Below are 22,887 nucleotides of genomic sequence, written 5' to 3'. Positions count from 1 at the left end.
GGATCAGGAGACAGGGTCTCAGTCGGACAGGATCCCTATACCACCGCTCCTACTGCCCGATCTGGTGGGTGATGGATGGCAATGTTTCAGTGGGAGCCCCCTTCACCTGAGCAGAGTCTACCCTGGTGGTGATGACGGACTCCTCGCTTTCGGGCTGGGGGGCTACTCTGGAGTGCTACGTGATTCATGACGCATGGTCCAGGACGGAAGCCCCCTGCATATCAATCTGCTCGAACTCAGGGCAGTGGGCCTGGCCCTCAAGGCGTTTTTGCGCCTCATCAGGGGCAGGTCTGTTCTGGTCAGGACAGACAATTCTACTATGATGTTTTACATGAACAAGCAGGGTGGCACCTGTCTCCTCTCCCCCCCCCCCACTGCATGGAGGCGGTATCTATCTGGGAATGGGCCCTGACAAAGGGAGTTTGGCTTTCAGCAGTCCACCTCCAGGGGACAGCAATGCAGAAGCAGACCAGCTGAGTAGCTTGTGGTGCAACACCTATGAGTGGGAGTTGCACACCAATTCTTTGTTGCCCCTGTTCCAGCATTGAGGATTTGCAGACCTGGATTTGTTTGCATTCCCTCTGAATTCCAAGTGCCCCCAGTTTGCTTCATGGGCAGGACGGGGGTCTCTGGGAGATGCCTTCCAGATCTGTTGGCACAGCCGTAGGTGTTATGCGTTTCCGCCTACCCCTCTGCTCCAGCGGACCCTCTGCAAGTTTCGGGCTTTGGTGGGTTGCAGCCTCATCCTGTTTGCCCCCCACTGGCCTTCGAGACACTGGTTTTCGGATCTGCTGCAGTTGTGCTCTCACAGTCCCGTCCACCTTCCGATCTCCAGCAGAGGATTCCTGACGCAGCAGGGCGGGGCAGTGGAACATCCAGGCCCGGGCAAGCTGGCACTGGTGGCCTGGTTCCTGACCAGCTGAGGCTTCAACATGCAACATTTTCGGGTGACAACTGGGACATCATTCAGGAGGCCCTCAACTCGGCCCCAGTATAAGAGTAAATGGACTAGGTTCTGCCATTGGGCTTGTGACTAGGGTCTAGACCATGTCACCTGTTCTCTGGATGATGTACTGGCTTTTTTCAGCACACCTGGCTCCTTCTGGAGTTCAGGTGGATACTTGCCGCAATGATTTGGCAGCCTCTGGGGCTTAAAAGAATTCCCCTGAGCATGTGTTTTCTGCGGCCAACCCGGTTGTTAAGATCCACCTTAAGGGGTTGTCTAGGCTTTTTACGCCGGTACATAGGCCGCACCCGGTCGGACACATCAATGTGGTTCTTGCAGCTTTGCATCTCAAGTCTTTCAAACTGATGGCCTCTGTGGACATCCGATTGGTGACACTAAAGACAGTTTTACTGATGGCTCTCACCTCTGCGTGCAGGGAGTTTTATTAATTTATTTTTGCATTTGTAGCAACGTGCTGAGACTTCAGGTATCTAGGTGCTAGTTACATTAGGGAAGGGGAACGGTGTACAGGTAAAGGTAAACAAGGAAGTAGGAAGCGTATGTTCAGGACGTTCAGTAGTAACATGGTGTCTTGGCTCTGAGGAGCTTTGGCGAAAAGCCAGGTTTTCAAGTTCCTCCTAAAGGACCAATAGGAGGGCTCCATCCTCAAGAACAAGGGAAGATTGTTCAACGGCTTGGCAGGGACGACAGGGATGCTCGAGCCTCCTGCAGATTGGTGATTGAAGCTGGGAACTTTGTGCAAGTGGACGTGTGAGGATCTTAGTGGGCGAGAGGGGGTGTATTTTTCCACACGCTGAGAAAGATAGGCAGGTACCATTTCGGAGAAACACTTGTGAATGATGGAGAGGATCTTGAAGTTGATCCGTTCTCGGGTCGGCAGCCAATGGGTATCTATCTGCCTTTTGAGACGTGGGCGTTTGTGGCAAGTCTGAGGGCAGCTCAAAGGGCATTGTTTTGGATGATTTGTAACGTTTTCAGGTTGCGTTCGGAAGTGCCGGCAAAGAGGGCGTAGCAGTAGTCCAACTTGGCCCTGGTGATGGCTCTGGCAATTGTGAGGCAATTGGGTATGGAAAGGAAAGGCTTACTGGCGTTGATCAGTTTGGCTGTGTAGGCGGCAGTGGAGGAGATGGCGTTAACTTGATGTGACGGGCCGAGTGAGGTGGGTTGAGCGCTCGCTGCTGCGATCTGAGGGTGATCTGCAGGTCACAGGTTCGAATCCCGGCCAGGCCAACTCGGCCTTTCATCCTTCCGAGGTCGATAAATGAGTACCAATTTCAGTTGGGTGATATTGTATGTAAATATGTGCTCTGTAATGCGCTTTGGATAAAGGCGCTATATAAATAACGCATCATTATCATTACCATTAGATAGACACCCAGCGTTTTGTGCAGCAGTTGAGATGGTTGTTGTCCTCGTACAAACCCTTCTTGCATACTCACCCAAACATATTGCCTAAGGTGGTCTCTCCATTTCATCTGAATCAAGAGATCTGCCTGCCGGTGTTCTTCCCAAACCCGCAGTCAGAGGCATAGAGAGCCCTGCATTCCTTGGACCTCAAGCGGGTCCTCAATTTTGATCACTCTCGGACGAAATCCTTCAAGTAGTCCAAGGCATTGTACATGACTTTTTGGGGCTCCTTCCTCGGCTCTCAGGCTTCCATCGCCCGTTGGATGGTCTACTGGTTCAGGCCATATCAGAGGTATACACGGCCACAGACAGACCTGTTCCTGAGGGGATTCATGCCCATGCGGTCAGAGCCAAGGGCACAGCCGTCACGTTTCAGAGACATGCTTCTTGGGATGTCATCAGCAAGGTGGCTACTTGGACCACTCCATCTGCCTTCTGTAAGCACTGCTCACTGGACACCAGCTCCAGACACAATGCAGAGTTTTGACAGGCAGTTCTTAAGAACCTTTTTGCTTCGTCCTAGATATGAGGCAGGTTATCACAGCTCCACCCTATGTTCTTGTTTGGTGGAATCAACCACAAGGATGGAGGAAAGGGCACGGGACGCATGAGCAATTAAAGTTACTCACCATAGTAACCACAGTCCTCAAAGTCCATAGTCCCCTTCCCTCCATACCCCCCACCTGCCTTCCCCCACTAGTATGCCAATGGCTAATATGTAATAAGCGTAGCCAGGTATATAAGCGTCCAATGTGTTCAAAGGGGACTGAGGTGAGGTGCCGGAGGGCAGGGGCTTGGTGGGGCGTTCCCACTCCTGAGACCGCGCCCCGCGCTCTACACTAAATTTAAAGGGGAAGCTCAGTTATTCGCTGCCAAAGGTTCCGGTAATGTCCCCATGTTGGGGGACACCTACATGGATGGAGGAAAGGGGACTGTGGACTATGAGTACACTAGTCACTACGGTGAGTAATTATAATTTTGGAGCGGCTTCCTAGTTGGGCACTACCTGGGCATGCAAGACAGCCTCTCTTTGCAGATCAGCCGCCCGCACCGCCCTCGACAATGATCCCTTTCTTACCACACGCAACAAGAGCTAGGCTCTGGAGATGGAATTGTGGCTGACTGGGGGCTAGGGAGAGGTAGACAAATGTGAATATGAAATGAAAATAAGCCCTTGTTTTAACTATTTCAACTTTACACTTGAGTGCTATTTTAGTGACACATTGCTTATGTTATTGAATTATTTTCTTGGCACTGTGGGGGAGGGGGAGCTTTTCTGCTGCTGTACTGATTATTTCATGACATACCATTTTTTGTATTTTATGACATTTTAATGACATTTATTGAGGGCCTTCGCCAAGGCACTTTACATAGTAATAACAACCGTACCATTTTACATGATAATAAGCAGAGACAGTTTAAGTAGAAGAAAATAAAAGTAGAAGATGAGAGTGAAAGATGTGCAGAGTGGGGGAGGCATGGATATCCGGAGTAAGGGCATTCCAGAGTTTCGGGGCCATGAGGGAAAATCAGCAGAAACTCGAGGGAGCCCATTGAGGTTTGGGAGAAGGAAGGAGATGCAGATGCTGAGAACAAAGGGCCTGTGCAGAGGTTTAAGTGGAGATCTGAGATGAGAGGTAGGGGGGAGCAAGGCCATGGTAAAATGTTAAAACAATGGTCAAAGTGTAAATTGAGGTGAGAATCAAAGGGGATAAGAGAGGTTAAAAGAAGAATGAGGAGAAAGTTGAGAGGAGAGGAGTGGCTGGGTTGAAGATAGAGGGGTCTAGGTGAGATGAGTGAAGGCCAACCAACACGACTGAGCAATAATGAAGTCATGAGAAAACAGTGGAAAAGATAACACGTTTTGTAGCCTGGAAAGAGAGAAAAGGTTGAACCTTGCACAGATTAAAGAGATGGAAATAACAGGCACTAGCGGTAGAGGAAATGTGATGAGAAAAACTAAGCCCAGTATGAAAGATAACACGTAGATTACGAGCTGCAGAGGACAGAGAGATCAGGGAAGGAAATCAAGGATAGAGGGGAGACGGAGAAGTGGAGGGAAAATAAAGAATTCCACTTGTTGATGGATTAAGAGAGAGAAAAAACAGTAGGACATCCAAGATTGGATGGTCGAGAGGCAAGAAGTGAATATGGTTGTGGAGCTAGTCAGAAAAGGAGAGGAAGATCTGCAAGTCATCCACATAAAAATGACAGGAGAGGTTAAAAGAGTCGTTGAGTGAAGCAAGAGGGATAGTATAAATGAAGAATAAGAGGGGACCCAGGTTCGAACCTTGGGGGACGCCATAAAATAAGGGTAGGGAAGGAGGGGGTTGTTGACAGACCAAGAGACAGGGCAAGTCTGAGGAGAAAGATGAGAGTGAAACCAATCGAAGACAGACCCGAGAACATGCAAGAGAGGAAAGAGAAGAGAGCAGCGTAGGATGATCCGCAGTGTCGAATGCAGCTGAGAGGAAGAAAGTTTACTATGACAAGCAGACAAGAGAGAGTTAGACACTTAAAGAAGAGCAGTCTCAGTGGAATGCGCAGATCGAAAACCTGATTGATTGGGAGGAAGAAGTGAGTGTTGTTGGATATGAAAAGAGATTTTAGTATAAACTGCTCATTTAAGAAGTTTAGAAAGGTATGGTAGAAGCTGATAGGGTGGATGTTTGATAGATAGATCAATTCATATCAATGTAAATTAAAACTGCCTTTGAAACCAACCATATAGACAATTCCGTGGAAAATTATGCATTTGTATCAACATTTTCTTGGACAGAGAAGCTCTGCTCTAAACACTTCAGAAGGTCCAATCTCTGTTTTTATAGGTACTCCAGAACACCCCCTTGCGAATACCAGACCTCGAATTTTGCAAAATGGACAATATCCTAAGACAACTCCTTTGGGGTGGGGGACAAACACGCATTGCACTACAAACACTACAACGTTCCGTCTGGGAGGGCGGGATTGGCCTACCTCACCTGCAATTCGATTACTGGGCCAGCCAAATGGCAGTAGTCAATGACATCCTACATGGAGATGCACAACTTCCCCATATCAGAGCAGAAATTGCTGCAATGCAGGTTATATCCCTGTTGATGTGCCTATACCAGAAACAGAAGGTTCCCTCCCCTTGCACGATGACCGCACAGATCACATTAATATGGAAAGTCACCCACAAACATATAGGCTGGGGCAAAAAGATTACACCCGTTTAAACGCTATGGGGTAACAGCAAATTGCCTGAGCTAAACAAACTTCCTGTCTGGTCGAGCTGGACAGCAGCAAGAATCACCAAAATTAGTGATGTGATAAAAGAAGGCAAACTGACCTCCTTCGAGGAACTGATGGACCGACACGGTCTCCCTGATACTGAAAGATATCACTACCTTCAATTTACACACGCAATACGCACACACCTTCCCACATTGTCAGACATACCAAAATGTACAACGATAGAAAGGAACATAGTGATAGACCGTGTACCCAACAAAGTCACTTCAGTCATGTACAATGTTATTTCGTCCTTTGCCCCCCCGGAACTGGTTGATTTAAAACTTAAATGGGAGAGAGACATTGGACAGATTAAATCTGGGGACTGGCTGACCGCTCTAATGTATCCAAGAGAAAGTGCAATGTCAGCGAAAATCCGATTAATACAACTCAAAATCCTACACAGAGTGTACTACCCGAAAACTGCATTGTACCGTTGGAATCGCGCCACCGACCTGAACGGCTTACGCTGTTCACACGAGGAAGGCACATTCTTCCACACCCTTTGGGACTGCCCCCAAATCCAAGACTACTGGCAGCAATGTTGTGACAAATTGTCTTAGGTTATGGTTGACACCGTTGCAAGAGACCTCAAACTGATGTTACTAGGCATTGAGGAAGGAGACATGACACGCTTCGAAAAGTTCTTCCTGTCCACATCCACGAGAATAATAAAGCGCAACATAGCAAAACTATGGGCTCCAATATAACTCCCCTCTACTCGCAGTGGGAGGCAGACGTACATATATGAATGTTGATGGAGAGGCGCATATACACTGCCACAGGTTGCCCTGGAAAAGCTACAAAGATATGGCAGAAGTGGGAGGATGCAAACTGAGACAAAATAGCACACGGCTCTGTACAAAACGACCACACTTCTAAGACTGGGCGATGTTGACTTTTGCCACTGAAACAAATGATTTGATATTTATTTGTTTTTCTATGTTGTGTTGAATGTGTAACTTTATCATTCATGTCTTGAAAACTAATAACATATTTCATTTAAAAAAAGAAGGTCCAATCTCTTTTGTTGCTCTCACTCGATGCATTATGGGGATGGTGTGAAGCCCAATCTGTACTAACATTCACTAGCCTCTGCAGCTATTCAAGAGGCAACCATTTAAACATTCCCCAAAAATGTGCAATACTGGTTGTAGAGCTATGAATATGCACATGTGCCTTATGTGTGGCATAACCTATTTCATACAATGTATTGTTTTTGATGTTAAAGGGTTCAAAGAAAGTGCTGAACAGATGGTCAAAAATAAATTGGAAGGAAAGGATACACTAACTCCTTGGGAAAAGTTTTTACAAAAAAAGAAAGACAAAAGGAAACTTAAAAAAAAGCAAAAGGTAAGGCTGCAATCTGCATTGCTTGCTAAATTGTGTCTTCCTTACGACCTATTTGATGTCCGTTTGTGCCTACTCTTATATTATGTAAAGCATGTTGTGCTATATTTAGTTTGCTTCAGCATGATTTGAAAGAGGATCGAAGCAAGGAGATGAATCATGATAGGTTTACCAAACTATGGTGGGTTTAAAAAAAAAGGAAGAAAAAAAAGGCCATTTGTCATTCCCAAGCAGTGTACCTATTATTTTATTGTTTATATAAAAATGTATTGTAGCACTTAAATAAATAGAAATTACGGAAGCACAAGTATAAGGCAGACATAGCAAAAAATTCACAAAAGCTCAAAAATAAGATGGAAAAAAATAAAACTACAATACAAATAAAAGACAAAAAAAACTACTTTATGTGCCTCGGGCATTGCTGCTTGCCGCGTGTAGCCCCTGTTGGCAGAGGGCCTTGTCAACTCAATAATCACCTGCAAATGCTGGCTTGACTAAGCACATCAACCTGTAATTATGATTTGGAGGCTCCCCTCCACTGTATGCTCGGCAGAGCCTAAAACAAAATGGAGGGTGTCCAGTGCTTACTGCAGACCTCCCTATGACCCATGATGGAGTGCTTCTGTAGTAATGTCTTTAATGGTAAAGTTTGGGAGGGAGAGTGTGGTCAAAGTACCTGTGAGAGTCCCTCTGCACGAGTCTCTGTTCTGAAAATGTGAGCTTCTCTGACAGGTGCTGACACTGAATGAGGGTCACTGTGTTGTGAGGCGGGGGAGCCTTTTGAAAGAAAGACTCTGCATGGGTTGACCTCCCCCATACTTGTCCCTCAGTCTGAGCACGACAAAGTCAGCCCTTCTCTGGTAGAGGGAGTTGCCCACTCCCCTCCCAGCTACCCCTAATATGTGTTCCAGAGTGGCAGGATCAAGACAGTATGGTGGAGCCTGGGTTGTTAGTGCTACTGAAACTAATAACTGCACAACATGCTGCAGTCAGGGTTACCAGCAGAAGTAGTAAAGCATTGGTCCTTGGTGAGGTGCAATCTGCATTTTGCAGGTGGCTCATCGTGCACACCAGTGAAGCCTGTTGGCAGGCACTGAACTCCCAATCACCGGAGCCTTATGTGGTGTGGTGACTGAGCTTCTCCCACTTCAGATTCCATTGAAGGTTGCCTGGCTGAACCTGAAGTGCACTGTTAAAGGCGAACGGTTGCCTGAACTTCATCTTATCCTTGTGGCTTTGGTGGCTTGAACATGGTCAGCACCAACCTGGAGGAGAAAATTGCACAATAAGGCAACTGAGCGCACCAGCTGTAACCTCCTAAGGCCTTGCCACCAACTGCATCAGGGCAGTTGGCAGGGACCTTGAGATTAAATATAATGTTAATAGAGTTAGCCATGTGGCTGCCCAGGGGTTGTCAGAGGCACCTACTTGAGGAATCTCCCGGTGATCAGATGACTGGTCCCGTTAAGTAGTGCTTTGCGCAACAGGAACATTTATGCATTGGGACAGTCGAGTGTCTGCTCCTGTGACGACTTCCTGCTCTGTACCGTCAGTCTCTGTGGTTGCTTGTGGTAACACCCTGGACACTGAGAAGCATACTGATCTTCAGGAAGGTTGCCTTTGTGTGAAGATTCTCCTGATTTAGAAATAATCTCTTCTTCAGCAAGCTCAGGATGACTGTGTTGGTTGTGATGTTAATGCAAGTAGGTAATTGAGTGTAGGCCAGATGATCTCTCCTACATAGTTGTTTTGCCCTGGGGGGCATACAGGTGATTATCAGCTAAGGTGGCAAAAACAAATATTCATATTGATTTGTCTCATGAGGAGGGAGAGGAGGGGACGCAATGCATTTAATGCACTGGTGGTGACATCCATTAGAATATTATCTCATAATATTATTTTAAAACTTAAACATAAGGACCAAGCTATCTTTTTTTCCTCAGTGGAATGCAGCCTCCAATATTAAGACTGACTGTTCATTTTTGTTTAATGTATGCAAAAGGTTCCACAGCAATGAATATTCACTAGCCAGCCCATAAATCATTTAATTCTGTAGACTGAGCATTCATGTTCGAGGGGCTGAGGAAATTTGACGTGGGGGTTAATTTTATACAATGGTTTGAACTGCTTTGCAATCACCGTTCTCCACGGTTAATGTACATGACCTCATCACGTCATCACTTCCAGTAGAGAAATGGAAACGCTGGCCTGCTCAATGAGGAACCAATTTGCTATGGTGGGCTTTAGTATAACTGGGCAAATGCATGTAATTTCTTTATCTGCTACGATGCACTCCCAAAGATAGGAAGCACCCCAAATGGCAAAACGTTAAAATACCCCAAGCACCACAGTACCTTGAGAATGAATTAAGTGTTGCAGCTTGTTGCCTTCACCATGTAGTGAAAACAACAGAGTAAAAGCCCGGAGGAAAAGAACTAACAAGAAATGGCGAGAAAAGAAGACAGGGGACATTTTGAGAAAATGGTCACCATTGTGTGCAGCAATGCAGCTGAGGTATTAGCCTGCAGATACATTTCACTACGTAGTAAAAATGAAACCACAGCCACCAGCCATTCAAGTGAGTTAGTGTAACAAAATGTGGTGTCTAGTCAAAGGATCGAATCAAAAGGGTCGACAGGTCAAAGGATCGATTTCTTTTTTTTTTTAATTATATATATTTTTTTAGGTTTTCGTTTAGGAAAAAAAAGTGGTTTAAAAAAGGGGGTTGGGGTGGACCCCCCCCAAAAAAAATAGGTGACAAAAATAAATAAAAAAATTCGATCCTTTGACCTGTCGACCCTTTGGTGTTGATCCTTTGACCTGTCGACCCTTTAGATTCGATCCTTTGACTGGCAACCACAAAATGTTACATGAGGAATGGGTTAATGGAATTACTATGTAACCCCCTGCCCCCAGCACTCCACATAGGGTTGGTGTGCTGGACCCATAAAGTAAAAGGTATGTAAAACAGAGGTCATCTTACTATTCTTGGGAATAGTAGTTCACCCAAGAAAATGTAGTTAAACATTAGAAGTCCAAGGGACTTCTCAGTGGCACTGGACAAAAGGTGCTGAGTGTCACAATGCAAAAGCAGATGCCTATGAAGTGTACCAGACTCCATAAAACAGTAAGGAACATAGAAAATCATAGTCAGGAAAACACACGAGGGAGTGAGAAAAAAGGCTCCACTCACTCAGGAATAAAGATAAAAAAAAACATGAATCCAGCAAAAGAGCTGGAGGTCTCCAAGGTTAAGGGGAATTGGCACAGAAATTAAAATTCTCCCCAACAGTGCCTAACAACAATGAAAACAATGAACATATAGGAGCCTCCCCCTTCAACCCACAAAGCTACAGAGATATTTGTTTGAATCAGTGACCAGCAGAATAGTGGCATAGGAAGAAACTCTAATGATATTAATGCCCGATCCCAAGAGGAATTTTAAGGGGAAAGAACACCTTTTAATTCGCACAAACTAACCCTATTGGCAAATCTAGTTACTTTTTTACTCCCTGAAAAATCATTTGACTCCAAGTAGGGAGCAAATTATGATTAGAGCCTTGCTTGTAAACCTGACATAGAAAGTGAAATGACAGGGAACATAATGACGTCTATAGTTCTGCCCACCCTTCGCACCACAGCTAAGGCAAAATTAAACCAGAGCCTTATTTGGGTTTATTATGGATCCCTCTTGAAGAAAATCACATGTATATGCCTTTTAAGTTAATAGCATCAATTCTCAGAGATGCAACAGATTAAGTGCCTTCCTCTGTAACTAGGGGTCCCTGATGCAGGGAGATGCTAGAGACGATACATATAAGCACATAGTTATATTGAAATGCCCAGAGCAACTGAGCATTGAAAGAAAAAGAAGGTTCAAATGTTACTAGAATCGTCTATATTTAGCAAACAAGAAACCCATTTCCTTCACTGTACTGGCAAAACATTTGGCTTGGTTTTTTAATTTGCTACTTTGTTAATTACCCGCAAGGAGTGTGCACCTGTGCCCTTCTGCCCATACCCTTCCCTGACGCTCTGCTAGCCTACAATCCTAGTTGATAGAGCACTGTAGAAAGTGATGGATTGTAGCAGTAAACAATCACTGGGCCGTTTACAGACACTCTGCAAGCAAGGCATATGCCTCAAAATTATATTGTGTGCATTCTAAGACTGTCATGACTGCATGTACACAATTATTTTGCAGTGCATACAAGATTGTTTGCAGCATACCCCACCTTTATATCAATGTGTAGGATTACACAAGTGCACAGTGAAACAGTTTTTGTTTGGCAGTGGGTTACCATTTAATGTGTGAAGGTCTATGCCCAATGGATCTCTGAACACTTGGAAAGGGTGCAGATTGTGTGAAAAGGTGCCCTGATACTATAGACCCATAATGCCAGGCATAGTCCATACCCATTACCCCTGTAGGCCAAGTAAATGATATTGCAATGTTGCTCTCCACTTACAGGGTAATGGTAGCAATGCTAAAGTAGGAGGCTCTGTGCATCACATTTGGCTTCTCAAAATCCTTAGAGGGAAATTTCATATTTGAGTTTTAGAATGCGTTAACTTGCAAGAGGACCGTTTCAAAGCACTTGCGTGTCATATGTACAAAGAAGACGAAGTGTGGGATAAGGTTACACATCCACGTAGTCTGATTACTTACTGCCAGTATCCTATACGTGAGCTGGAATATCAAGACTTGTTAGTTATTTTTAGAGAAAGAAAATGTCAGATAATTGCTGTGGCTTGTGCCTTATTTAATCTTTTTGAATAGGTGAGAATTGTCTGTGTGCGCTGCTAAAAATCTTCTGAGCGGCACTCAGAAGGAAGCTGGGCAAGCGCACATGCGCACAGCTTAGAGGGAACATTGGTCCAGGGAGAATTCTGATAGAGTAAGTGCATAGAAAAAAGGAAAGGCGGGAGGGAGAAGGGAGAGGAGGAGAAAACAGAGAATAAAACATTAAGAAAACTGAGCTGTTCCTGGTATGAGCATTGTGGAAGAAGTGCAGGCCTTTTTATCTGTTGGACAGCATGTGCGTTGTTACCAAGGAACATGTGTAGCAACCTGCTATTGAATGTTTCCTCTGCAAAGTGCAAAGTCGCCTGATGTGAGCCAAATTGTCTTCTCAGACTCATTATCCTTGACAGGGGGAGTCCCAAATTTTTCAAAATCTGGATAGACTTGAATAGGTAAAAATATGGCTTGGTGCTGCAGCCCAAATTGCTGGAAGGATTTACACCAATCGCACGCAAGGAGTGGTAAACTGGTTCTTGTCCTGCATCTAAACCTACCTTTTGTCTAGTTAATGACAAGGTGTAATCCAGCTCAGGACTTGCTCCTCGCTTAATCTACACTAGCAACATAAGCGCCACACTGACATATTAGGCCGTGTATTTTTAGGTTGTTTTTACTTTTCTTCACAGTTTTCTTTTTGATTCTGTATCGGTATGCCGTGTATTGATTCATTGTATATATTTTAGTGTTTACATCACTATGTATGAACGTTATATAATAGCAACATATGCTGTACCAGAATAAAAAGATTTGCCTATACAAACAACAAAATTTGATGGATGTTAATGTTAAAGGATACTTATGCCGCGCACTATCACCACCGTAGTAGTCCCCTGGCACTCTGGCCGATCTGGAAGAAAGCGGGGTGGGGTTGGGTATGTTAGTAGGACAAAGTTTGGCGAAAGAGCAAGGGAACTGTGATGTGCTGTTGGCAGCCTCAGTTTGGTTCGCACAGTTCGCTGAGCTTTTTGGTGTGGTATCCGGTCTGTCTCCATTGCAAGGAAGTGCGTGTGCGTTGCTGTGGTTTAGGAGGTATGGTTGTGTTTAGTTAGGGTTTGAGAGGTGTATGAAGAGGGGTGAGGTTTTAGTAGGATTGGTTATTAGTATTGTGTGAAGAGACTCACACTCATTTTGTGTGTCTTTCAAGGTTTAGACACATTTCTTCCTTACAGTGATCTTGTTTCAGAATGGCGCACGGCTGTCCCTCACCTCTCTGTCTATATGTTACGCTAATCAGTTTCTACAATTCTATCTTTACTGTTACTTATGCTAGCCCTCACATCCCAATCTGTGTCTGATGCAAACTGGTCCATGTGGAACCTATCTATCTGTGACCCCTGCCCCTTCCCATTGCTCCATCTGTGTGCGACGCGGTTCAGTTCATTCGTTACCACCATGTCCAGATTGACGCAAGGAAATCACCATACCTATGTCTCATTTGATTTTTGTTGTGTTTGTCGAATTAGTCGTTACGGATGTAAGTGTATCTCCAGGAATTCTGCTAGGGTTTTGTTTGTCAGTCTAGTGCATTCCTTCTTCTACTTACTAGCTTAGGTGTGGGTTTCTTAATGTAGCGCTAGTGGTCTCGTTTTGGCTGGCAGGTTTGTTTATATGGTGGGGTTGGTTTTGAAGATGGTTGTCTTGTGAGCGTGAGGTGATTGTTGAATAGTGTGGATGCAAAGTTGCGTTGGATTGGCGGTTTATACATGAGGTCATGTCTGTCAGAGGGGGATGCTTGTTAGTGGGTTAGGTTAATAGTTGTGCCTGTTGTTTGTGTCATCCTTGTTAGCTTTGGTTCTGTCCTGATTGGATTGTAGCCCGAGGTCGGTTCAGCCTTGCATTGTCTCTTTAGTTCTTGCGTGTGGTCCCCTTCTCTGTTGGCTCTCAGTGTTATCTGTACCGTCATGGGTTTTTGTCATCTGACTCTCTTTGCATTTTCAGTTTTATTGTTTCAGTTGTTTCCGTCTGGTTCCGAGGTCTTGAAGAGCCAGGTTTTGAGCAGTTTTCTGAATTTTAGGTGGTCTTTTGTGTTTCTTATTTCTTTCAGGAGTTTGTTCCAGGTTTTTGCCGCCAGGTGGGAGAAAGAGGAGCCCCCAAGTTTTTTCCTTGCATATGGCTTTGGTTGCAGGCAAATTTCGTTTCTTGATGTACGGAGTCTCGTCGGTTTGTAGATGGTTATTTTCTTTTGTAGGAATTCTTCTCTCTGGCTGCTGATTGCTCTGTGTGTTATGCATATTGTTTTGAAAGTGATACGTTGTTTGATTGGAAGCCAGTGTAGCATGTTTAGCGCTGGTGTCTCTTCTAAGTTTGAGGAGAAGTCTGGCCGCTGCATTTTGGATGCGTTGCAATTTCTTCAGCAGGCATTTGGCATTCCGAGGTAGAGGCCGTTGGCATAGTCGATTCTTGACATGAAGAGGGCGATGATTGTCAGTGTTTTGTGGGTGAAGGACAGGAATGGTAGGATTCTTTTTGTTGAGTGAAGGAGGAGGGAATATACAAAAATGTCACTCGCTGTGACTTTGGGGGGAGCACAAAATACTGACTCCATTACTGCGCCCAAGCAGAGCGGGGTTTGCAGGGGTGTCCCCCGCTCTCCTTTGGGGCAGTAAGGAGTCAGGAGTGCGGGGGTGGCCCCCGCTTACCATTGTGGTAAGCAGGTACAAGAAAGCTGGGGAGAAAAAAGCACCCTGCAGCGTCAGCTCCGACCCACGCAAGTGGGAGGAACCGACGCCGCAGGGCTAGCAGGGAGTCGGCGGCGCACACAGAAGTGTCCCGCCGTAAAGGTAAGTGGGGGGGTCGAGTAGGGTTATACGGGGCGGGGGACATGGATAAAGTGATCACTACGCCACACCATAATTAGCATTGACATTTTCATCAGCGCAGTTAAGGGCGGCGCAGTGATCACATAGATTCAAGGAGGAAGAAGCATTTCTTAATTATTGCGTTTACTCGTGATTCTAATGTTAATGCGTTGTCCATTAGGACTCCCAGGTTTTTGACTACGTTTCATGGTGTGGGCTCAGTTCCCAATTCTATCGGCCACGGGATGTAGGTGTTGTTCTCTTGGTTTTTGGATATAATCATGATTTCTGTCTTTCCTGGGTTGATTTTTAGGTTGTTGGTGTTCATCCAGTTGTAGGTTTGAGACATTCTCCTACAGTTGTTTTTTCTTCTTGTGCATATTCGATTTTGTAGATGATTTGAATGTCGTCTGCATAGTTGTAGCACATAAGATTGTATTTTTTGAAGATCTTGATCAGCGTAGTCTGGTAGATGTTGAAGTACAGTGGTGATAGTGAGGATCCTTGTGGTACTCCACATTCGTTCACTCGTGGAGCAGATTTGAAGGGCTTTATCCAGACAGTCTCTGTTCTGTTTGCTAGGAATGATTTTATCCAGAGTAGTGCTAAGTCCGGTGTACCTATTTATTTTAATCTCTTGATGAGGGTGTCATGCCGTACTGTGTCGAATGCTGCGGAGAGGTCCAGTAGAATCAGGGCAGAGGTTGTGTTGGAGTGAGTGTTTGTCTTTAGGTCATCCCAGATGGATAGGAGTGCCGATTCTGTTCCTCTCGCGGGTCTGAAGCCAACTTGTGCTTGGTCCAGCAACTGATGTTTTTCTACATGCTCTTGAGCTAGTTTGTATATGTAGGTTTCTAAGAGTTTTGCCGGGTAGAGGATGTTTGAGATAGGTCTGTAGTTGGAGAGGTCTTCCATCTCACCCATTGTGTTCTTAAGGAGTGGTTTAATATACGCTGATTTGAAGGATCGTGGTACAGTCCCTGTTGCAAGTGACAAGTTCAGGAGATTTCTTTAGTATTCAATTGGTGTTCCTTGTGTGAGGATTGATTTGTAGATGTCTGGGGGGAAGGGGTCCGTGGGAGCGCCTGCTTTCTTACTATCTTTTACCAGCTTGACAAATGTATCTACTGATATTTGCGGGAAGTTTTGGAGTTTGTGCTCTGGTTCCTCATTGGCTCTGGTTGGTTGTGTGTTGGGATTGATCAGTCTGTTTTGGATGATTTGTCGGATGTTGTTGATTTTATTTTTTAAATGGTCTGCCAGGTTGTTGCATTGTTTCTGTGAAGGTATCGGAGTGTTGTCGCAACCTGCTGGGTTTCTCATTCATTCATGATGCTGAACATCTTTTGTGTGTTGGTGGCTTTGGTGATTCTGTCGTCATAGAGCCTTTTCTTTGCCTTTTGAATTTCCTTCTTCTAAGCTCGGATTTTCCTATGGAACAGATTTTTCTTACCTTGGTCATATTCTTTCCACCATTCTAGTTCCAGCTTCTTCTTGTTCTTTTCATGGTGCTTCTTAGTGGGGTTAACCATTTTGCCATTGCCCTTTTTCTTGAAGGAGTGAACGGTGTTTCCGGGGAGATGCTGTCAATTGTATCAGTGATCCATTTACGTAGTAGGTCTGTTTTCCAGTTTGTGGGGGTGTGTTCCACAGTTGTGGATCTGTGGTGGGATTCATTTGGGTGTGTTCCCTCTCCCATTTGTCTTTCTCGTGGTCCTATTCGTTTTTGTGGCATTTTTGTGTTACTTGGCAGTAGGTTGTTGAGTTGATGTGGGAGTATTTCTTTTTTTAGCTTTTAGTTTGGGTTGTCCGAGTCGGGTTCCTTGCAGATTAGTCCGTTTGTTTCCTTTGGGTTTTATTTGGGGTTGCAGGGGCGGTAGCCCATGTGCAGTGCTTTTCCGAGTTGGCTTGGATTTTTTATTATTTTTTAATTTATGATTGTACGATTGTGGGTGCTTTTCCTGATTGGTTTCATTCGGTTATTTGCTTCCTTGCGTATATGATTAAGGGCTGGGTGCTGTCGTCGCTCAGACTCAGTCTTTAGTGCGTAGTCCGGCTGTCTCGTGGGCTTAGTCTGGGGTGAGGCGAGTTTGTCTGGTACAAGCTGGCTGGCTGTCTGGTGGCATGGCTAGCTTGATACCGTCCATCTGGCTCTAAATATGGCTATGGGAAACAAAACTGTGTGTAGCTAGTGGCTGTAGGGATGATCTAGTCGGAGGGGTATATAGCTATGGCAAGCTCTCTAGCTGTTAATTTGAGCAAAATGTATAATCCTCTCTGGAAGTGAAGCAGGCTGAAATTCTGTGTCCTCTCCAGGGACGAGGGAGGTTAATGTTCACAATCTTCTCTACATGTTACGCAGGCTAATCGTCAGGAAAATTTTAGAATCCTCTATCAGAGGGAAGTAGGTTATTATTCACAGTCCTCTCTGGATGTGGGGCAGGCTGGTGTTTACAATTCTTTCTTAGTTGGGGTAGACGTTTCTAATCTCAATCCTCTCCAGAAGTTACATAAGCTTATATTCACAAACTTCTTCGGATGTGAGGCTGGGAGGATTTCCAGGTTAGTAATCACAATTGTTAAGTTGGCTAATATTTGTAGTCCTATCTGCATGTGAGCCAGAGGGGATTCACAATCCACAGACCGCTCTAGATGGGAGGCTGGTGAATATTCCCCGTCCTCTCTAGATGTGGGGCTGACTAAGCAGTTAATTATTCACAATTCTCTCTGGATCTGGGGCTGGCTAATGTTCATAGTTCTACTTTAATGTTGCACAGGTTAATAAGTTCTGATCCTCTCTAAATGGCAAGCAGGCTAATATTCACAATCCCCTCTAAGTGTGACCCGGGCTAATTTTCACTGTTCAGTTTTAGTGTGGCAAGCAGGCTCTTCTTCACAGACCCCTCCAGAAACTGGTATTCCCAGTTCTATCTCAACGTGGAACAGGCTAGTATTCACAGTCCTCTCTAGATGTGGCACAGGCTGGTTGTATTAACGGTCTGGTGTGCTATGGTCTGAGGGTAGTTAGAGTGCCGGGCTTCCGCATTATAGTGATTGCTCTACTCCCCACCCAGGCCAAACCTACTTTGATGGTCACTGCTGGTTGATGGCTGGCCACTGGCCTCCTCTGCTGACAACTGCAGACACAGTATGGAACCGCCAATGTGGGAGCCGCCCTTTGCCTTGGGGCCCTTAGCTGCTGGGGCTGCAACGGGCAGAGGGCTGCCCAGGACAGGTGCAGATCAAGGAGCTATGGACAATCAGGGCCCGGGGGCAGGCCCAGGATGTGGGACAAGTTACGGCAGGGAAGAGGGAGTCAGCAAACAAGCGCCAGGACACAGGGGTGAAACCAAGGGCCAAATTTAGCTCTGTGGGCAGGGAAAGCGACGCTCACCAGATGCCTGGAATCAAAAAAGGCACAGGGAGCTCGCTTGCAGAGGGCTAGACCCTTGTTGTATCCAATGAGTCAAACTGACCAATCAGTGCCCACGGGCAGGACAAGGTACGACAGGGAAATGGGAGTCGGGAAACAAGCGCCGGGCCGCAGGGGTTAAACCAAAGGCCAAACTTAGCTTCTTGGGTGGGGGATGCGACGCTAACCTGATGCCTGGAATCGAAAAAGGCACAGGGAGCTTGATTGCAGAAGGCTAGACCCTTGTTGTATTCAATGGGTCAAACAGACCAATCGGGGCCGGGGGCCAGTCCAGGAGACGGGACAAGGTACGTCAGAGAAGCGGGAGTAGGAAAACGAGCACCGGGCCGCAGGGGTGAAACCAAAGGGCAATTCTAGCTCTCTGGGCAGGGGAAGCGATGCTCACCTTATGCCTGGCTGGAATCTTGATGAACAGGAATGTGTTCCCTGATATATTGAAAAAAGAAAAAAAAGAAACACAACAAAAAAATCAAAGTACTGCTCTCTGGTTTATGGCTCTCTTTATGCCTCTTTTGAGTTTTTAGGAAATTGTTTTGTTGTTTAAATATGCTAATTCATATTGAGAACCCAACCATGTTATTGGTGTATAGGCTGGTTCTTGAAAGCGTGCTTTTGCACATTTGGTCTTAATCCCTCTAGCAGATTTTTTTTAAATGACCCAAAAGTAGGGGGGAAAAGTGATATTTCGGTTCGCAGACGCACTTACTAATTCAGGGTCTGTGGACATCTCTAGACCAATAAGGAAGCTGCGTGATATCCGCAGACATTGTATGAGGGTGCTGATCGATCAACATGAAGTGCAACAAAACTTTTGAAGCTGACTCAATGTTGGGTTCCCAAACTGCACCTCTAGTTCGTGAACATCGCAGTGAAAAAGTATTCAAAAACACATTGCACTTGTCTTACAAATTAAACAACCTCTCGGGAGGCAAGGGGTGGTATGGATGGGGTAGAATATGTCTAGAATCTGGTCAGAAAATGGTGGGTTTTTTTCATCTCCGATGTCCACGAACATCGTCAGGATGTTCGCAAACTTGACAAATGTTAGAGGAAATAAAAGCATATGTATACATTGCAGGGTTTGCGGTAGCAAGCCGTAGTTAATTTTTACAAGTGTATCACTACAAAAGAATTCCACACCATATCTGTCCTCATTACTTAGCGGGATAGGTCAGGTCCCCCAACCGATTCTTTTTGATTTTAGTAATCAGGGAGAGAGAGCGAACCCTATAGGCAAAGGACCGGATCACTCCTTTTGTCGACAAAGTTAGCTCCCCTCTCTTATTTGTGGAGGTCCGCTATCGTTGGTGTCAAGTTCTTAGGTCTATTTAAGCCCAACATTTAAAAATGTTCCACCACTCTTCTTCATCATAACATCTCAAATTCTTGAAAAAGTGACCCAAGTAAGCAGAACGTGCTTCATTTGTCCATATGCATGATAGTAAAAGGTGTCTTATTGATTCTACTTTGTCTATACATTTGCAGAAACAGCATTTGTTCGTGTTGGATACGTTTCTTCTGGTCAGGATTTGATTGGTATTCAGCAAGTTTAGATGGATCCGTAAAAAATGTTGCCACACTTTTTTGTCTGGGCATTTAGCCAGATAAGCTCTTGTTTGATTTATTTTCACAGAGTTAAGAGGGAAATCTTTGATCAATTTTGAATTGCCAGCTTCTTCCGACGTTTGAATCCAGTCACTTTCCAGGTTACGTTTTTTAACTTTGCTTGGGTTGTTTCCCTATATTAATTCACCATTGCCCCCATAATTTCCCCATTGGTCTGTAAGAGCACCCCGGTTGGCGACTCTATAGCTGCAATTTGGGATCTTGCGGTTTTCGATATCATTCGTGCCAACAACCTCCCCAGCTACTGTCCCTCACCATACTGTTGCACTTTTGCTTTTCGATTGAAATAACTCACCTGCCTCTCAGCCACATCCCTAAACGCCCCCGGTTCCTCATGGAAACACGCCTGTTTCACAGCATTTGTGAGGAACCCGCCCCCAAACCCCTCAACCTGGCCTCAACGGGCGGCCAACTCAGCACGTATACCCTTGAGAACCCCCGCCTCTTTAGAGATGCATATTCCTCCGAATCCCACACTTAAAGGCTTCCCAGAGAATGGAGTAAGATGCCGCCGAGCCCTCGTTCTCATGGAAAAGGTGAATTATACCCTCCCGGACTGCCTCATAAAATACTGAATCAAGCAGGCTCTTGTTTTTGAAAAACCAGCTCCTTACCCCCCTGGCACTTCCCTGGAACAGTGAGTGCCGCTAACACAGGAGCATGATGAGCGGTGTGGCAGGATATTGCAGTCTATGATCCCCCCAGACACCACCTCTGCTAGACACCAAAATATAATGCAACCTTGACACAGAGCCGTGCGCCGAAGATCTGAAAGTGTACCCCTTATCCTGCCTGTGCCGATCCCTCCATACATCTACAGGCTCCTCAGTGGCAGAATTCTGCTTCAATTTCTGCATGACCTTTGCCCTCCCCCTGATGGCTCACCCAGACCTGTCCAATGTGGTAAACATGACAGCATTAAAATCGCCCGCCCATAGCACGATGTTCTCTGGGTGTCTCCTACGCTGCTCCTCAATAAACTCCAGAGTCCCCAGGGAGTCCCTATTGGGGCTGTAATAATTAACAGTGAATCCTTGCCCCTGTACAACGCCTGTGAGGAGCAAGGCCCTCCCTTCAGTGTCCCTCACCACCTCTTGGCACCAAAATCCCAACGTGCCCTTTATAACTATACAAACCCCCCGTGAATAACTAGAATAAGAGGAGAACTACATATGACAGCCCCAGGATTTGCCAAAAGCGTAATCCCCAGACAATGAGAGATGCGTTTCCTGCAAGAAAGCGACATCTACTTGGTGCCTTTACATATACAGCGGATTTAGAGGGGCAATTCAGGCCTCATACTTTCCAAGTCGTAATTCTATTTTATTATCCATACAAAGTAAGGAGGAGTATTCCTAAAACCAGTGTGCAATAGAAGCTCAGATGTCCCAGTGAACCTGGGCTACCACTTATAGTGCTAACATTCCTTCCTTATGAGAAAACCCTCTAGCCATCCTGCCCCGCAAGTGCTCTGCATTTTGTCCAAGGCCCCTCATCGTGACTCCCTACCCTCCCTCAATGCCACAGTGGTCACATTCCTCTTCCGCAGCCGGGCATAAACCTCCCCCCTTTCTTCTGCACACTCTGGGACTACCCGGAAAGACATATCCCCTCAGTTTGGTTAAGGCCAGTGGCCTGACCACCGTCAAGAACAATATAACAACAAAGCAACCAGATTGAAGAACTTTGTCAGCTTCCTCAGGGACCCCAACAATTCTGAGATTATTACGACGGCATCTTGATTCCAAGTCGTCCTACTTCTCCAGTAGCTCCTTGACTGCTTTTCTTAACTGGACCATATCACGTGAAGTCTTCGCAGCCTCATCCTCCACCGTGGACAGGCGCTGTTCTGCTTCAACTAGCCTGTCACCATGCTTGTTTAGTCTGACCTGCATGTGGTCGACTTTCCAGCTTGTTATCTAAAGAGTACATTCTGGCCTGCAACAGCGTTGGAATGCCCTTGATGTCCTACAGGGCGTCCAAGGGAGGTGCCCACTCTTGACTCCGCCTCTGTATCCTGAGACCCCCTGGGCAAACGCCTTAGCTGGGAAGGGGTCGTATAAGAAAGCTTGGACTGCGTCTTGTCTGTTATTCCCATTCTGCTCCGGGCCGGTACAAACTCACAGGGGACAGCAGCTACTTCTGTATTGGCTCCACGACACCTGACTGCGCCGCAGCCATTGCTGTGCCAGTCGGGCAGTCCCCATGCCACTGGACAAAACTATTGACCAATTATAACCCAACTTTGTACCACCGGACTATGCAGACCTCGGGAGACCCCTCACAACATACGGCCAAAATCTCTAATTTCCAGGGGGTCTGCAACTGTCTAATGGCTTATCCCCTTCCTCAAACTGTCCTGCTGGTGGGAACAAGTCCACCTCCGGTGCTAGATGCTCAGACTCTCTGTATGCGGTCACACATTCCAGCTTCCAGTCCCTCGGGGTTCCCCCACTGGCCTCAGACTCAACACCAAAGACCTTGCAGGGCAGTCGAGTGTTGCTGCGCCGTCAGCAACACGGGACTGCAGTCTCCCGTAGCTGGCGCCTCCAGATGTGTGCCCGCAGGCCTACCATAATTCTCAGGTAACACAGCTGATGGATCAGGCCGCTCCTCACTCCGGGGCTCTGCCGCTGCTACTGCGCCGGGCATGCCTTCATCACAGAGGGCGAAATGATCGTCCCCTGTGATGTCCAGCAGTAGTCAGTGCCCCACCCCGAGTCCCTTTTATGCGCTCCTCCCTTTTTTACCTCAGCATGCCAGTCAACCGGCCTCCCAGAGCACCAACAGCCGCTGGAATGCCCACACGTCAGAATGCGCTGCCACTCCAGGACCAGGCACCTTCCTCCCCAGTGGGGGCCTTTTCATTTCACAATGGGGCACCAGTGGATGTTGCGTCTGCACTCTGCCTGCCGTTGCCGCAGGCTGATCTCCTCTGCCCTGGCAGGCACCAGCTCCGAACATGCAGCGGGCCAGCCCCACCAAACGGGTGTGTACCTCCTGACACGTCTGCGTTTCGCAGCACGGCGCGGCTGCTCCTAGACCAGCAGTGCTTCAGCAAGGTGCACACCGGTAACTCCAGCACTGCCCTAAGCGTGTTGCAGGGTGCTGCTAAGCCGATGATGCAGGTTTTATAACGGGTGGCTTGGGAGCTCACATTAGAGAGGCCATCTTGGCGCGGCTCTCGAGCGCCCTTTCCGACGGTATTTAGTCAATCCATTGAAAACCA

General features: G+C 46.3%; 1 protein-coding gene across 2 annotated transcripts in view; it reads left to right on the top strand.

Moving 5' to 3' along the window:
• Positions 1 to 22,887, top strand: part of ESF1 (ESF1 nucleolar pre-rRNA processing protein homolog) — a 906,650-nt gene that overhangs the window by 434,301 nt on the left and 449,462 nt on the right. For both annotated transcript variants that reach the window (XM_069608338.1, XM_069608339.1), the window contains exon 10: positions 6,879 to 7,000. In XM_069608338.1, the coding sequence (XP_069464439.1) occupies positions 6,879 to 7,000 (122 nt within the window). The remainder of the gene's footprint in view (positions 1 to 6,878; positions 7,001 to 22,887) is intronic.

The sequence above is a fragment of the Ambystoma mexicanum genome, chromosome 4q (genome assembly GCF_040938575.1).
Source record: "Ambystoma mexicanum isolate Mex_15411 chromosome 4q, UKY_AmexF1_1, whole genome shotgun sequence".
NCBI lineage: Eukaryota > Metazoa > Chordata > Amphibia > Caudata > Ambystomatidae > Ambystoma > Ambystoma mexicanum.
This window is presented reverse-complemented; position numbering and strand designations above follow the sequence as displayed.